Source organism: Saccopteryx bilineata, chromosome 1, assembly GCF_036850765.1.
Source record: "Saccopteryx bilineata isolate mSacBil1 chromosome 1, mSacBil1_pri_phased_curated, whole genome shotgun sequence".
Lineage (NCBI taxonomy): Eukaryota > Metazoa > Chordata > Mammalia > Chiroptera > Emballonuridae > Saccopteryx > Saccopteryx bilineata.
Window position 1 is genome coordinate 265,036,526 of NC_089490.1, and position 18,362 is coordinate 265,054,887.

At 36.5% G+C, this 18,362-nt stretch overlaps 1 protein-coding gene, 1 long non-coding RNA gene and 1 pseudogene across 9 annotated transcripts in view; 2 read left to right on the forward strand and 1 right to left on the reverse strand.

Annotated features, from left to right (window-relative positions):
• The first annotated feature begins 3,317 nt into the window (after positions 1-3,317).
• LOC136320398 (proteasome maturation protein pseudogene) lies at positions 3,318-3,778 on the forward strand (annotated as a pseudogene).
• An 11,940-nt stretch (positions 3,779-15,718) lies between these two features.
• Positions 15,719-18,362, forward strand: part of LOC136312729 (uncharacterized) — a 176,484-nt gene continuing 173,840 nt past the window's right edge. The window contains exon 1 of the long non-coding RNA XR_010727041.1: positions 15,719-15,776. This is a non-coding gene — a long non-coding RNA (uncharacterized lncRNA). The remainder of the gene's footprint in view (positions 15,777-18,362) is intronic.
• Positions 16,206-18,362, reverse strand: part of RNF180 (ring finger protein 180) — a 199,026-nt gene continuing 196,869 nt past the window's right edge. For all 8 annotated transcript variants that reach the window (XM_066242444.1, XM_066242471.1, XM_066242452.1 and 5 more), the window contains one exon: positions 16,206-17,231. In XM_066242444.1, the coding sequence (XP_066098541.1) occupies positions 17,032-17,231 (200 nt within the window). In that variant the 3' untranslated portion in view covers positions 16,206-17,031. The remainder of the gene's footprint in view (positions 17,232-18,362) is intronic.

Here is an 18,362-nt window from a genome sequence, read left to right on the forward strand (position 1 = left end):
CAATTTGTTGAAATAAATGCCAAGGGGGGAGACATAGCAGGAGCAGGACGAATTTTTGGAGTCAGAACTAAGAATGTTTTTATTTAAAATATTTGATAGTATGTCAGACTTTCCCCTGGTTGACTGGGCTTTAGCCAGATACTAAAGCTAGTTTGGCAGTGTTAAGGTGATACTAGGGAGGATGCAGCAGTAAAAGAGAGATAATGACATAGAGATGTGCTTTCTCTCCCCTCCTTGCAAGATGATCAGTGGGTGTTTTAGGAGGAAAACCAATCTGAAATAGCTGACCATTGTTTCCCACAAAATGGACTCACATAAACAGGTAGTCGTCAGAATGAATTGGGCTGGGAAAGGGAGGCAGAGTCAAATGCCAGAATCCAGCCAGTCTCAGGCACGCGGCAGTACTTTGTCAGCTTTCCTCAGTGAACAGTTATTGGACACACATTTGCATGTGCCCTGTCTCAGGTAATCAAGAAACTGCTATGTACATACACTTTTGTATTCTTCAGAATTAACTACTAATATGTTCTCAGGAAAATGATTAGTTATTCAAGCCCTGAGTCTGTCATTAGGAAAAGCCAGAATTTTCTAGTTAAGTGTTAACTCTTTAATATCAGAACTTAAATTTTATTATTTTGAATGAAAACTTTCTGAGGTAACCTCTTTTTCTTTCTTCAGATTTATCACTAGAGCCTTGGACAAATGGCTCAGTGGATTCGAGCACCGTCCCATGGCACAGAGGTTGCTGGTTTGATCCCCAGCCAGGACACATACAGGAACAGATTTAACAGATTTATGTTCCTGTCTCTCTCCCCCTTGCTCTTTAAAATCAATAAAATAAACATATATATATATATATATATATATATATAGAGAGAGAGAGAGAGAGAGAGAGAGAAAGAGAGAATTGACCCTGTTTAATAATTCAAGGTTGTCATCATCAGCCTTGATTAATCTGCTGACGCAAATATCAGTGATGAAAGCCCTTACAGAAAGAATTCACTTGAATTGAAACAGAGTATGTACCACTCTTGGCTTTTGTTTTTTTGAAAGGTTTCAAATATCAGTGTTGAGACAGCATTCATATATCATAAAATTCACCATATACAGAGTGGGGAAAAAGTAGGTTTACAGTTGTCCATATGAAAAATAATAATTACTAAATAATACAATAACTGTTTTTTCATACAACTCTAAACCCACTTTTGCCCACCCTGTGGGTAGCATTGAACAGATGCTACGTTCTTCCTTCAATCGTGTAGAATCACCCATACGAATGTATGCTTACAGGTGATTTTCAGCCTGCAGCTGCCTCTCTCCTTGCTCACACTTGGCTGACTGTGGTGCTTTTCTACTGTGTCAGCTTCCCTCAGCTGGAATTATGTTCTCAGAATCCTTTTCTTATATGGCTCCATGGTGGTGGTTTTGTACTGTGCCTATTTAGCTAAGATTGAATTTCCTTTCCTATATGGTGTCACACAGAGTTGACCCAAAGAGAAATCTGCATGAGATCTGAAAGGCAGAAGCAAAACAGCTGCCAGTATACTCTGAAGGTCTTTGTGGGTAGAGGTGAGAAGAGGCTGGTGCAGAGGGGCCAGCAGGTGCCAGGGGGCTCTAGCTCCTTCCTGAGCTGCAGTCAGCTCTTTCACTGCTGGTCCTCTGACCAAGAACCTCTGCTGGCCCACCACCCATCCTTTGGCTGTGGGTTAGCAGAAACAGCTGCACAGGGACAATAGGTGTACAAAGCCAACAGCATTTCAGGCCCCGGGTCCTCTTTGTGGCCCCACTTTAATGGCTGGAGGTGCTTAGCTTCCACACTTCCCTGAAACCTCCCTGTTCTAACATTTTAGGAAGACTTTTCTTGAGGACCTTTAATTCCCCAGCGTTTCCCACAATTGTGTAATGTCTAATTCCTACAGTAAATTCCTTATTCCATAACACAATACACATGGTGGTTCTCCTTTCCTGATTGAACCCTGATGGATACACTGATAAAAGGCTTTGCTGCCCAATACAGTGGCCAGCTGTTAGCCACATGTGCCGACTGGGCACTCAGAATGTGGCTAGTCAAAATTGAGATATGCTGTGTGGAATAAATACAAGATTTTGAAGACAATACAATAAAGACAGTAAATATCTCATTAATTCTGATATAATTTTATACTGAATATGTCAAAATAACTTCTAAAATATTAATATATTGGGTTAAAAGCATTACTAAAATTAACTTAATGTTTCTTTTTATGTCTTGATGTGGCTATTGGAATATTTTAAATTATATATGTGGCCCTCATTACACACTGCTTTGACAGTGCTGACCTAACCCTCTTTCTATTGTTTAAATACGCTTTGTACATGCTGGGGGTACAAGGAGGATCCTCCTCTCTTTATCCACCACCTTCTTTTATATCTGAGGCAGGTGTTGCTGCTGAGCGAGGTGAGGGTATTCCAGGTATGAAGAGCTCATAGGAAGACTCATGTTCTAGGTGGCGCTTAGGTGTAGTTGAAAGGTTGTATTAGTCCTATGCTTATACCTTATATAAGTTTACATGAAATTTTGTGGACTAATCTGAGACTCCAAACAATTTTTTACTTTTCTATAAGAAAATATATTCAAATTTAGAAGAAAAATAAACTTGGAAGATTTTGTGAAAACAACTTGTTTAGTTGGAAACTGTCACTATATGAGGAAAGAACACTGTAGAATTGGCTGTAAAATACTTGCATGCCAGTAAAACATAAGCATTTTTTAAATTCCAAAATATCAAAAAATTGCCCTTATTATTACATCAACAGTAGCCTTAGCTAAAAGAAATGATTATTTTTTTCAATTATAGTTGAAGAAATTTATATTAATTTATATTGAAGAAATTTATATTAATTTATAATTAATCTGTAAGATCTTTACTGCCTTATATATGTTTAAAAAATGAAATAAATCTAGTAAGAGCTGTTTGATGAGTTCAAAGAGAGTATGGTATGGAAATCTGAGGGAATGACCAGAGTCAGAGCTCAATGATGTCCTCTGACTACATGCTGTGATTTACTGGCTGTTGTACTGTTACACAAAGTCATGATGTAACTAAATGAAGCTCCTTTAGCCCTGAGTTGATATGGAGTGACATACTGTCTCTAAAAAGTACAAGTACAAAAAATTATTAAGAATACTGTTTTATGACTGAATTTATGGTAATAAAACGAAGTACTTTTGTATGTTAAACAGTTCAAGAAATAACACTGTGACTCAAATTTTCTAAGTAGCTATCACTAGTATCATTTTAAATGTTAAGGAAATTAATAAGTACCAAGGCTGGCTGATGGTAATGGAGCTAAGAGGGTGTTTGCAGCATGAGCTGAAGAATACAGAAGCCTTGGATCTCAGCTAAAGGACAGTGTTCCAGTTACTGAACTTACAGCAGTGGGCCTTTTGAAAATCATGTTCTTCAAAAACGTTTTTCTCATGTGAAAAATGAACTTTTTCTCAGTCATCTGCTTGAATTATCAGAAAAAAATTTCCAGTTCAACCAAGATGAAATGAATTTTTCTACAGTGAGGAACATCCGGGCTCTGTTTGCTCCACTAAAGTTGCAGATGGAATTCAAGGCAGTGCAACAGGCTCAGCATCTGCCCTTTCTTCCAAGCTCAGATCTCTCACTGGCTGTTTTGAGGGGTAATGATGATACTATTGGGTTTACAGATATTCTTAATGGCCCCATCACAAAGTGAACAAACGGAAGAACCACACTTGATAGTGGAATATAAACTTGGTTTACTGTGATGCATTGTGCTGATCATGGATATAGAGAGGTGATGTCTTGCTTATAGCCATCTTTTTACTATAATTTCATGTATACATTAAAAATGAAAAAAATAAGTGCCAAAATTGATAACAAATATTACTTGAAAATTTCTGCATAACATCAAAATTGGGAAATCATACTCCTCAGCCTTCTGAGTAGATTTTGTATATTTAGTAAAAGACTAATGCATTTGCTTTAATTTCTCAGTAAAATGCTTTTCCTGGTGTGGCCATGTGCCAGTAGCCACGTGCCACAATGCTACTACATCGATAAAACAGAGTGAGACCTATGAGAGAACAGCATCCCTTCATTCTGTTGGCTAGACAACTTGATTTATAATCCAACTTTGCCAAATGGCCCAGTTAAAGACTTAATCTTTTGCTACCCACTATGGCTGTCAATTTAAAGGAATGTAAGATTTAGTTGGTGATAACTGATTCTCGTTGTGCATGAACAACAAGAGGGTATTTGTGCCTTGTTAATATGTTTAAAAAATATGTTTTCTATGGCTCTTTCAAAAGTAAGTTTCTAAACAAAGGGAAGGAAAAGAGTTACACAATTATTGTTTGCTTTCACTAGCATTATCTTTTAATCTACATTACTATTTTTTCCTTTTATTAAATGAAGAAACCAAAAATTACTTGCCCATTATCAAATCATATAATTTGTAAATATTACATTGTTTTTGTACAAACTATTTCTTAACTTTTAGATGTTCTCTAATTTTCTTATGAACTCAATTTTATTCCAGCAGAATCCACGAATGTCTGTTTCATAATGTATAATTTTACAGGTGAAGAAAATGAGGAAGGAAAGGTTAATTAGATTTTAGTCATATAATCCATTAAATAATGTGGTATCTTGACTTTTGCAATTATAACGTATAGTAAGAATTAAGGTGAGGTGAGCAGAAATGTCATGGTATATTTTATTTTATATAGCCAGATATGACATTATTAGTGGTAAATTTAATCTCACATTTTGTTCTACTTAAATACATTCTAGAGAGCTATGAAGGCCAAAGAGTGGATAACGGAAAAAATTAGAGAAAAGTGAATAATTTTTTTTTCCTAAGGAAAAGGAAAAGGTTTGATTTGTGAATTTTAAATAAGCTACTTATGTATTGCTACCTGGATTTAAAATCCCACCACGTAATTTCAAAAGCATATTCTACAGATTTATGTGAAATTATTCATAATTCATTATAATTTCTATTTAATAGATAACTACTATAACACACCTTCATATGCCAAAACAATGTGAAATCTGTCTTCTTGGGACATTTAATTTAATGACAAGAGAGCAAGATTCATTGCCTTTTTCTTTTTGTATTTTTCTGAAGTTGGAAACGGAGAGGCTGACAGACTCCCGCATACTCCTGACCAGGATCCACCCGGCATGCCCACCAGGGGGCGATACTCTGCCCATCTGGGGCGTTGCTCTGCCGCAACCAGAGCCATTCTAACGCAGAGGCCAGAGAGCCATCCCCCGCACCTGGGCCAACTTTGCTCAAGTGGAGCCTTGGCTGCAGGAGGGGAATAGAGAGACAGAGAGGAAGGAGAGGGGGCGGGGTGGAGAAGCAGATGGGCGCTTCTCCTGTGTGCCCTGGCCAGGAATCAAACCCAGGACTTCTGCACGCCAGGCCGATGCTCTACCACTGAGCCAACCGGTCAGGGCCTCATTGCCTTTTTACTTACGCTTTTTTCAGTTTCTTGTTATGCTAAGTGTGGTCCATGGGTAGCTTATTACCCACACAATCTCGAACCCACCCTCCACATTCTGAAAAATATACATTTTAAGAAGATTTGATGGAGGCATATGAAGGTTTAAGAAGCCTTGCTGTGGTTGACTTTTGACCTAGGTTGATCTATACTGCATTTCTGCCTGTCTGGTTTACCTTTAAGTGTTGTGACCAGAATAAATATTACTAGTAGTATCCATTTAGGACTGTAGAAATCACAAATAAGGGCTATTAATTTTTTTTTAATGACAGGGGTTTAATTTTTTTGTAATGAAAAATTAAATTACATTGGAGCTACACCATTGTTTAAAAATCTTATATGTAAATCACAAGTAAGTTCCTAGTAATCTTTTGTTTTAAGGGAAAATGAGTAGTGTTGGGTGAATGGGTTGTAAAATCTGTATTTTCTGGGTTTTTCTCACTCTTATTGTTAAAGATGGCTGCTGCTGTCACGTGGTGATACTCTGCCATGATACAGCTAATTGCCTTTCATGCCTGGGAAGGGGCTTGGTTATGCTAATATGTGTTGGAGGAGGGCTTTCCCACCAAAAACTTTTGAAAGGAGGAGCTAGGAGGCCATTTTAGGAGAGGAGACCGCACTGTGGTAAGGAGGAGGAGCCCATGCTGTAGCAGGGCAGGGAGGCCACGTGGAGGAGGCAGCCAGAATGGTGGAGTGCTGAAGGAGAAGTCAGTTTGTGCAGGAAAAGGAGATGGGGAACGGAGGTGAATAAGACTGGTGAGCGCCTTTGATTCTAGGAAAAAAATGGAAAGAGTAGGTTTTGGTGCCCCATGTGTTTGTTTTTTACTCATTGGCCAGTATGAGTCTAGAATAAAGGAAAATGGAACACCAGTATTTGGCTCCACTGTTTCTTTGCAGTCTGTCCGGATTATATGCGAACCTGCATTGGCCAGGCGGCTTGATGATGGCCGTGTCTACTGGCCATACATATGGGATTAGAAAGTAGTTTATCTTAATTATAGTTCATAACTATATTAGCAAATGTCATACTGTTATTAGTTATAGTCATTAAACTGCACTTTTCTTTTTCCTTAACCAAATGGTAGAGCCTGCTTCTAAAACATGAATGACTTTCTGCATCCTAACCCAAGGATGGCAAATATTGGACAGGAATGGACTGTTTCTCACCTGTTTCCTTCCCCTGTGTTTGGGGGACATTGTGAGTGAATCAAAACACTTTTTTCCCAGGGAGCCAAGATGTAACATCAGAATCCTTCACAATAAAGCACAGTAGGTAGCCATCACAAGTCATTCAAAGTTGGCATACAGAGTGAAAGCGGTTATCCAATGTAGCATGGCACATTAAAAACAGTGTCCTACAGACACTGAGTTTTTGATGGTATAAGCCAGTGTTAGTCAACCTGGTCCCTACCACCCACTAGTGGGCATTCCAGCTTTCATGGTGGGTGGTAGCAGAGCAACCAAAGTATAAATAAAAAGATAGAGTTAACTATAGTAAGTTGTTTTATAAAGATTTATTCTGCCAAATTTAGCAAAAATCCGACATAAAGTACTTGGTGAGTAATTATTATTATATACTTTAACTTGCTGTAACTCTGCTTTATTAATTTTATAAAATAAAGTTACTTCTCTACTTTATAAATCACCATTACTGTGGAACCGGTGGGAAGTTAGAAAATTTTACTATTAACAGGGATACAAAAGTGGGCGGTAGGTATAAAAAGGTTGACTACCCCTGGTATAAGCCATGAGAATTATTATAAGCAAAGTGCAAGCAGAACATTCCTGCATTCTTGATTCAGACCTTCTCTTATTCCCAATGCTTCCTTACCGGGAGTATCACCAAAGCTGCTTCAGTGACTATTCCACTCCATCGAGTTACCATATATTACTGACAGGATAGAGAACAAGTCTTGAAATCTGTCAGAAATGAAGACAAATCACTTTCTAACTGAGTGACTTCAATCACATTACTACTTCTCTTCCTCATCTGTAATATAAATTTAACATTATATTACTCAGAGTGAATTGAAAAGATTGAACAATATGTTAATGTGGCCAGCAAAGTATTTAAGATGTGTGGCAGTTTCATTCATGTTAACTGCTGTCTCCTCTCACTTCCCTTTTCCTTTTGTTTGTTGGTAGACAAGGTGACACTTGTCAGGCAACTGAAGAAAGATGAGACTCATGGACATAGACAGGGGTGCAGTGGTTACCAGGGGGAAGGGAGGGGTGGAGAGGGAGGGGGATGGGGGGAAAGGAGGTGTGAAGAGGGAGGGGAATGGGGAAGGGGAGGGGCTTAAAGAGAAACAAAATATAGGGTGACGGAGGATGATTTGACTTGGGGTGATGGGTATACAGCATAATTGTTCAAATGATGTGGAGATGTTTTCTCTAAATCTATGTGCTCTGACTGACCAATGTCACCCTGTTAAATATAACTGTCTAAATTAAAAAAAAAGAAATATTTACTAGGTTCTTACAAGAGCAGTATCACCTCTTGCAGTGCTGTCAATAAAATTGCATTTTAGTAGGCACTCTATTTGCTTACCAGATATTCTTTGGGTGGGGCTCTTACACCTATAAAAATGTGAAAGAGTACAGAAAATTTAGGAAGACTGTCTTAGCAATTCTTAATATAGTGATGGTTATGTATGTAGGTAGTATGATATGCTTTGTGATCATAGTTCAACAACTATTTTTAGAAGTGTTGAAATAATAAATAATTCTTAAGATATATCTATTGTACTCTGTGAGAGGTCCTAACCAAGAGAGGAAATGGTAAAGTATTTGTTCTCCTGACTCTATAAATAGAAGCATGATTATAAGATACATGCAAATTGCAGTAGATACATATTACTGTAACAGGATGTTAATACTCCAGTCTAAAGATACTTCCTAATGATGATTCTCATAGAATCTATATAAAAGGAGTAAAATGAAATGTGGAAAAAGAATTCTTATTATATGTGCTGCTTTCATAAAGTAGAAAAATAAAATAAATGCATTTTGGAGAAAACCATACATTGATATAACTTACTGAAAGCATATTTTGTGAATCACTAAAAAATCAGAAAATTTTCAAGAAAGCAAGAGCTGAGCATGTTAAAGTATTCAGAATCTTAGGTCATTATAATACATGACAGCATCTTCTGGCTTTAATTGCGGAATTCTATGAACAGAGACTTTAACTGTCACTGCATTTAATTAGAGAATGCTCTTCTAAAAGCTATTCATTTAACAAATAATCCAGATAAAATTACGCTTTTAAGAATCTAGGTTGGCTCATCTGGTTAGAGCACTGTCCCAAACACCAGGGTTGTGGGTCTGATCCCTGGTCAGGGCACAATACGGGAGGCAACCAATGAATGTACAACTAAGTGGAACAACAAATGAATGCTTCTCTCTCTCTCTGCCTCCTCCCACCCCTATCTTCTTCCTTCTCTCTCTCCTCCCCACCCCTTACTCCTCGCTTTCTCTCCCCTTCCTCTTTCTAAAAATCAATCAATAAAAAATTTGTATCTTCCTGTAGCCATATGGGAGACCTTTACATGAAAATTTTATTCACTGGCAATTTTTTTGGTCATGCTATTATAACTATTTTAGGAGCCAGATTGTAGGGCAGAAGTGAAATTATGGTCTTTTTGTTGTTATTTTTAGCATTTAATCCTAGAGTGGCATTAGTAATCAGCAGAAAAAAGAAATACATACTTTTAAATTTTATTTAGAAAATTAAATTTAACAGGGTGACATTGATCAATAAGGGTACATAGGTTTCAGGTAAATATTTCTATAGTATTTGAACTAGTGATTATGTTGTATACCCATCACCCAAAGTCAAATCATTTTCCATCACCTTTATATGTCCCTCTTTACACCCTTCCCCCTCCCCCCCGTAAACAATTCACTTTTATCTATGTCCATGAGTCTCAGTTTTATATCCCACCTATGTGTAAAATCACACAGTTCTTACCTTTTTCTGATTTACTTATTTCACTCACTATAATGTTATCAAGGTCCATCTATAAATGTCACTATGTCATCATTTCTTATGGAGGAGTAGTACTGCATTGTATATATGTACCACATCTTTATTCAATCCTCTATCAAGGGACACTTTGGTTGTTTCCATGTCATGGCCACTGTGAATAATGCTGCGATGAGCATGGGGGTGCATGTGTACTTTACGTACCAGTGCTTTCAGGTTTTTGAGGTGGATACTCAGTAGAGGGATTGCTGGGTCATATTGTAATTATATTCTTCATTTTTGGAGGAACCACCATACTTTCTTCTATAATGGTTGTACCAATTTGCATACCCACCAGCAGTGAATGAGCCAACCTAACAGGTGTGAGGTGAAAACTCATTGTAGTTTTGATTTGCATTTCTCAAATAGCTAGTGAAGATGAGCATCTTTCCACATACCTGTTGACCATTTATTTGTATGTCCTCTTGGGAAGTGTCTGTTCAGGTCCTCTCCCCATTTTTTAATTGAATTGTTTGCCTGTTTGTTGCTGAGCTTTGTGAGTTCTTTATATATTTTAGATATTAACCCCTTATCGAAGCTGTTGTTTGTAAATATATATCATCTTCCATATAGTTGGCTGCCTATTTGTTTTGTTAGTTTCTTTTGCTGTGCAGAAGCATTTTATTTTGATATAGTCCCATTCAATTACACTGGGGAACAATTTATTTTTCCATTTTCTGTTGCATGATGTTTTAGAACGGTTTCTATATATTTCTGCATCGCTGATTCCAAATCTGAAATCCATATTTTGGTTTATGCTCTAGTTTTTATGCAATTTTAATTTCTTTTTGTTACAGTTAATGGCATGCATTGGTTTTTAAATTGGAGTTAAAGGGCAACAACTCTTGGATTGAACATAACCACAAGGCAATTAATGTTTTACAAACATCACTTTTACATAATTGTAGTTGTTTTTAAATGTAAAAAATTATTATCTGATAAAAACACCCTCTTATTTTGTTTTAAGATTGAATCATGGCTTCTTTGAGTAGGCATAAATATAAGAATAGTCCTGACACATTCTGTTATATATGAGGATGTTACTTCAATGTCAAAGGTGCAATATTTCATTACTTGTGACATGTGCATATATTGCCTATTTTCAACTTCTCCTTGGTGATCAAGACAAGAATTGGGCTCCTCATATAGTGTGTCATATTGTGAGGAAATGCTTCATGACTGGACAAAAGGAAAATGCAAAGGAATACCTTTTGGTATTCTCATAGTTTGGCGTGAACCAAAGGACCACAGCAGTGACTGTTATCTCTGTCTAATACATACAAAGAGCATCAGCAAGAAAAAACAGCATATCCTAATATTCCTTCAGCAATACAACCTATCCCACACTCTGAGACACTCCCAGTTCCAGTTCTCAATGGTTTTATTTCTTCTTAGGATGAAGAAAGTGAACATGGTGATCAAGTGTATTTTGATAAGATGCATGAGGAAATGGTTGTAGAATCTGAAGGGTCTTCTTCTGATGCCAAGCAGTCATTAACCCCTCAGCAGTTTGGCTAACCCGAATTGAATGACTTAGTAAGAATGACATAAAAATTTTCCTTGACTTTCTGAAGTCTGAGGAGCATAACTGGATCATTTGTGTGGATCTTAAAATGGTAAATTTCCTGCTAGGACAACAGAAAGGTTTCACGAAGTATCCTTGCTTTCTGTGTTTGTGGGACAGCCAAGCTCGGGAGAAACACTGGACACAGAAAGAGTGGCTGAAATGTGAAGCTCTGGAAGTAGGGATGCAAAATATTGTGAATGAACCTGTAGTTAATCGAGACAGGATCATTTTCCCCCAACTTCACATCAAACTTGGCTTAATGAAGCAGTTTGTTCAGACTTTGAATAGAGAAAGTGAATGCTTTCAACATATTTCTGCTTTTCCTGCCTTGTCTTTCAAGAAGATAAAAGAAGGTGTATTTGATGGACCTCAAATTCGAGCCCTCATACGTGATGAAGAATTTGCCAGGAAGATGAATAAGGAGGAGAAAGCAGCATGGCAGTCTTTTGTGGCAGTTACAAAGAACTTCCTTGGCAACAGAAAAGCAGAAAACTATGAACTTCAGGATCAAAGGATGCTGTTGGCTTTCTGTGACATTGGATGTAACATGAGCGTTAAGATTCACTTCCTGAACAGTCACCTCAATAAGTTTCCTGAAAATCTTGGAGCTGTTAGTGATGAGCAGACTACTGCTGGTGCATCAAATGAGATTGTCCTCAACAAGTACACAAACGCAAGAGCTACAAACGCAAATTTTTGCCCGAATAGAATTTAAATAAATTTTGAGCAAATTTTATGATTAAAGTAAGTATTTTAATGTGGACAAGGCCTACTGGGGGTGAGGACGACGGAGACACAGAGATTGGACTCTGGGGACCAGGTTCAGTGATGCAGATCCGATTTATTCAAGAAGCTAGTTTATATAAACAGGTTCAGCCTATAGGGTGTTACAGCATGTCCTTCACAGCCAATGGCTGGAAAGGTCAGGGAGCTGCCTGGTTGGAGCTGAGCCACCTTCCCACAGTGAGCGAGCTCCCTCCTGGGTGTGCCTAGGAGGATTTCAGGTGCTGGAGTGTTCTCACAGCATTGCATCAGCCACAGCTGCTAGGAATGAGCTCTGCACTCCACTTACATTTTAATATGTTCTATTTCGAAACTGTAGACAAATTCTGATGCAATCATATCTTTTAGTGTATTAGTGTATTTACTGCATTATATAAATTATTGTATTTTCACAAAGAAGATGCCCAAGAAGACATTCTACTTCATTATGTTAAACTATATGTTGAAAATTTTATAAGATGAAAACCTAAAATCTTGAATTGTAAAAAAACTGTAGCTTACAGAGAAAAACTAATGTCAGATTTGAGATCAGCACACTCAAATTAGGTGGTAAGAACAAGTGTTTTTGTGGATGCAACAAAAATTTTGTTCCCCAGTGTTATTTTTGTCTTTACTTCCCTTGCCTTTGGGGTCAAATTCATATATTGTTCTCTATAGCCAAGAATCCATGAATTTAGTACATATATTTTCTTCTATGTAATTTATTGTTTCAGCTCTTATATATATTTAGGTCTTTGATCCATTTTGAATTAATTTTTGTGCAGGGGGACAAACTGTAGTCAAGTTTCATTCTTTTGCATGTGGCTTTCCAATTTTCCAAGCACCATTTATTGAAGAAGCTTTTTTTTCCATTGTGTTTTTGGCTCCTTTGTCAAAGATGATTTGTTCATTAATATGTGGATTTACTTCTGGGTTCTCAGTTCTGTTCTATTAGTCTGTATGCCTGTTTTTCTGCCAATACTATGCTGTTTTAATTATTGTGGCTCGATAGTATAATTCAATCTGTCAGTTAATGTGATATCTCAGGCTTCATTCTTTTTCCTCAAGATTGCTTTGGCTATTTTGGTTTTTTCATGGTTCCATACAAACCTGGTAATTTTTTGTCCTATATCTTTAAAAAGTGACATTGGAATTTTGATAGGGATTGCATTAAATTTATATATTGCTTTGGTTAATATGGCCATTTAAAATATGTTGATTCTTCCAATCCATAACCATAGAATGTTTTCCCATTTTATTGTGTCTTTTTCTGACACAGACACATTAAAGTAGGTTTTCCTTCATTCTTGAATTTGGTGATTCACAGTGGTAGGGTATTTGCTTTTATATTTTAATTAGAATTTACCTAGGTTCTGCTAAGTATAAAATAAATTGGTGTTGGTTTGTGAATTTGCTTTTTTTCAAATCAAGAAATGAACTACCTAATGAAAGTATTCAGAAACGTACAGTACTTCAATTTGAGCATTTTTGATAAATATGTGAAAATGTTTAAAATTAACTTTCACCCTAAATAAGTTCAGTGAAATATAAATTATTGATCATAAGAGCTCAGAAAATGAAAACTATTAAATTAGGGAAAATATTGTAGTACTTGATTAATTTTAGGATTTTCCTTTTTTTCCTTTCCATTGTTCTTTATTGAAAAATGAGTTTTATGGCCCTGGCTAGCTGGCTCAGCAGTACAGTGTCAGCTTGGTGTGTGGAAGTCCCAAGTTCAATTCCTGGCAAGAGCACACAGGAGAAGTACCCATCTGCTTCTTCACACTTCCCCCTCTTCTTTCTTTCTATCTCTCTCTTCCCCTCCTGCAGCCAAGGCTCCACTGGAGCAAAAGTTGGCCTGGGCACTGAGGATGGCTCCATGGCCTCCACCTTAGGCGCTAGAATGGCTCCGCTTGCAATGGAGCAATGGCCCAGATGGGCAGAGCATCACCCCCTGGTGGGTATGCCAGGTGGATCCTGGTCAGGCACATGCAGGAGTCTGTCTCTTTGCCTCCCTGCTCCTCACTTCAGAAAAATACACACACACAGTTTTATGTAATTGATATGGTGAAAGACAATAAAACATGTAATATTTTAAGTCTAAAGCTTATTCATGTATTTTATTTACATATTTAACAATCATCTATTGGAACATTTTAACCTTTTTCATCTCATGGCACACATAAACTACTAAAATTCTGTGGCACACCAAAATATATGTATTTTTGCCAACCTGATAAAATTATGTATAATTTTGATTCATTCACACTGGATAGCTATTGCTGTCATTTTTAAATCTGACAATCTAAGGGAAAGAGGTCAGTGCTTCTGACTAAATAGTCAGGTATTGTATGTTTTAAAAATTCTTGCAGCACACTGGCTGAAAATTGCTCCTGTATTGATCTGTGTGATAGATACCAGAAGAGTGGTTTTTTCTCAATTCAGGCTTTAACTGTCTTCTCATAAACTGGTAGGTCTAGGAAATGCTGTACTTCTTAATATTTAGCAGCTGTTAACTACATTTGTATAAAATTTTAAAATATTTTAAAGTAAAATTAGAAGTTTATGATTTTCTAAGTTTACTTTTAATTTTAATATGCCAATGATGTAATTCTCAGATCAAGTTATTAATAGGCATACAGTCAATCCATTCAAAATTTTCTTTCAGACTATGTTTTATTTTTAAGGGTATCATATTTATTTGATACGTATTTATATTTACTATATATTTTATTTAGTTTATAGATACAGATCTATAAACTGATATGTATCACTGACCTAATAAATATATACTGGGAATCAACAGTATTTCTCTGAGAAAAGTGTTTCTATAATACTATTTATTTTATTTCTTGTATAATTAAAATTAGCTTTTTAAATAATTTAGGAGTGAATGAAGGCATATTTGCCAGAGCTTATAAGTCAGGAACTGCCTGGGAAATGGCTGCAACTAACTTTATTTTAAAGTTCTTTAAATATTGCTCCCCTAATGTGTTTTGTTCGTTTTTTCAGCCCTGATATATATTTTAAGGCAATATTTTTCATTATACAGTATTATCTTTACTTTGTTACCAGAGAAAATATGTTATTCTGTGGTGTTGCAGGAAGAGAATTTCAGGGCCACACATGCTGGAGAAGTTTTAAGTGATAGTGGCAAGGTTTATCAAAGCAAAAAGCAAGAGTGCACGCTCAGAGAGGAAGAGAGCAGGCAGGAGAGAGGGCAGAAGCTGTCCCAATAGAGTCTTGGGTTTGAGCAAGGGCGGGCTTTCCTTCAAACTGTCCAATCTCTTTCCTGGTTTGGGGGGGCTTGTGCTTGTCCCCGTTTTATGGTTGCCATTTTGGCCTCTACTGTGCCATATTCTCACCATTTTCTTTCTCCACTGTTAGCTGGGTGGGCTCTCAGGGTGACTGAAAAGCCATCCATCCTGCCTAGTGGATGTTTTGCTCCATTTCACGAAACAATGTTGGTTACTCTCTGGAGTGGCTGTAAAGCTGTTTTTTTCCTACTTACGCAGATGTCTGGTTCCATTTGCTCCCTCCTCTCTCATTAATATCTAACTTCCTTCTCTTATCATTTGAGCAATAAATTAGAGATAATATACAGCACAGTATATCCAATTTTATTTCTGCAAGGTAACACTGAGCTTTGTTGACATTGTTTCAAAAAGATATTAGTTACAATCACTAGACTTCAAGCATAATTTATATATTTTATTATGCTATCTGAGTAAAACCTGATTTGTTTCTGAACTGTTTAGTTTTCCGCTTTGTGAGTTTATGTCTAATGCATGCTACTGTTTTCTTTCACAGATATAATATTAAATACAATAACAAGAACAGTTTTAGAATAAAAATCTGTAGCATGCTTCTGTATTTCTTAGAACATCAGATACCATCAGGTGAGTGCTTTTATTCAAATACAGTCAGTAGTACTTAGGCCAAATTTCGACTTTTCATAGACTGAACTATTGAAGCCTGATCCGTCCCAGTTTGTTTGGATGATGGTAGTACTTTTAGTGCCCTGAGAAATTCACCAACCTTATGGAAAAATATGCATAATGCATTATCAGATATATGACATTATAGTGTAGTAATGTTAGATTAGTAGTTCCTAATAAAAAAACTTTAGTCTTAGGTTACACAGAGAACAACTTAGTGACTGAAATAAGTTTACTTCATTGTGCTTTAGTGTTCACATGTTTAAAATTGGAATACCTGCCCCAATTCCCACACTGGGATAATTCAGATCTCATTTTTTTTATAAGGAAAAAACTAATTCCAACGGTTATTGTAATAAATAAAAATAGACTTTCTTTCTTTAAGCTTGTAAGCCTATTTCCAACAATTCTTTATTTCAGACATCAAATCATATAACAATAAAAATGTAAAAGCCACTCTTTATTGCACATTTACAATATATTTGACAACCTTATAGTTAAATGAATCACTCAGTTACATTTTGGACATGCATTGCTGTTTTAGACTACTGAAAACCAGTAAATAATGTTTTCTTTCTTTAGGTAAGTAATCCTGTAATTCAAAAAGTGTTAATATAATTCTCAAAGTCTCTATTGGTGTGGGTTAGACTCTTTTTAAATATTTACTATTCTCTTCTTGAAATAATTAAAAATGCTGCACTCAAACTACTATCAGGTCTGTATGAAAAAGACAGTCAGCTTTCTTGGTAACAGGGACATAACTAGGGATGTCTGGAAACGAAACTGAATATGCTGTTAGTTTCAGAGAATATGCTTTATCTTTAATGCATATAATCGGCCTGGGAATAAGTGGTGACTGACTACATAGTTTTTCTGATATCTATCCATATTATCATTTCATTTTATATTTTTACTATTTTTAAGTGGAGAAAAATCTCAATATTTACAACAAAGATAAGTAAAAAAGAGACACTGTAAAATTAGAGCCCACAAATCCTAAACCAAGAACTATGAAATTAATAGTGCATTGTTGCTAAGAGCTAGAAAGTTCAGTTACATGAAAAACATTAATAAGTTACTTGTTCTCCGACTTTCTATAAACTTCCACATTTTATATAATACATTATAAAAATTTCAAAGCACACTTAAAAAATGTTTAAGTGATTGTTATCTACATCGTCTGTGATTGTTCAACTGTAATAAGGTGTGAAAATGCCTAAAATGGAAAGAAAAAATAGCAAAGAAAGCAGAAAATAATGAATCCAATGACCCAGTTCACGGAATAAATATAAATGATCACCATATCCATGTCAAACCACCAACCACGGCTATCGTCTTCAAAGTGCAGATAATCCATTCTGTGTGCACCATGTGGGAACTGCCTCCTGGTAACTGGAGCTGCACGTCTGTGGAAACCTAGAAGATGCACGGATATGTGATTTTAAAGTTCATTATATTCAGATCTGTGGTCCGAAAGGTCACTTCACTGTGAACACAGGTACCATGAACTGAGCATATCTTAATTTCACTGAGTGGTTTGTTATAAACAGTGTGTCCGTAAAGTCATGGTGCACTTTTGACCGCTCACAGGAAAGCAACAAAAGACGATAGAAATGTGAAATCTGCACCAAATAAAAAGAAATCTCTCCCAGTTTCATAACTATTCAGTGCAGTTCAATGTGGGCTCACGCACAGATTATTTTAGGGATCCTTAGGTAGCTATCCCGTATAGCCTCTACAGACTCATCACTGACTGATGGCCTACCAGAATGGGGTTTCTCCACCAAACTGCCGGTTTCCTTCAACTGCTTATCCCGAGTAATGTTATTCCTATGTGGTGGTGCTTGTTATAAACGTGCCGATATTCACGTTGCACTTTGGTCACGGATTCGAATTTAGCAAGCCACAGAACACACTGAACTTTCCTCTGTACCGTCCACATCTTGACTCTCATGGCCGTGGGCTGCTCCGCTGTATACACGGTGTTACATCATCATCTGCACAGGAGCACATGCCGCCACATCATCCAACAGAAACTGGGAGGGTTTTCCTTTTATTCGGTGCAGATTTCACATTTCTATTGTCTTTTGTTGCTTTCCTGTGACCTGTCAAAAGTGCACCATGACTTTACGGACACACTGTACTTGACAGTTTTTTCAACGATAAGCAATTATCAGAAGTCTCTTTTAGTTAAGGGTTTTAGGGACACTAAAATTAGCAAAGCTAATTAATTAAAATTGGTGAAGCTAAAGTAAAATTAACTTTACTGTTCATAAATTTCAGATTATATGTCTACTTAAATGATTGGTTGGTACATAAAAAGCAAATCTCAAAAGTACATGACACTAAATGATAGGAGTAAATAAATATGACATTTCTGAGAAATATTACATCTCACTATGAAATGCTGACTTTTTCTTTGTGACATTTACACACAAATTATTCAGAGCTTGAGTATACACCGTCCAATGGCAACCTAGTTTTGTTGGCTGACCAATATGTAATTTCAAAAGTCTTAAAAAACAAAATTAAATTTTCTTAAGATTG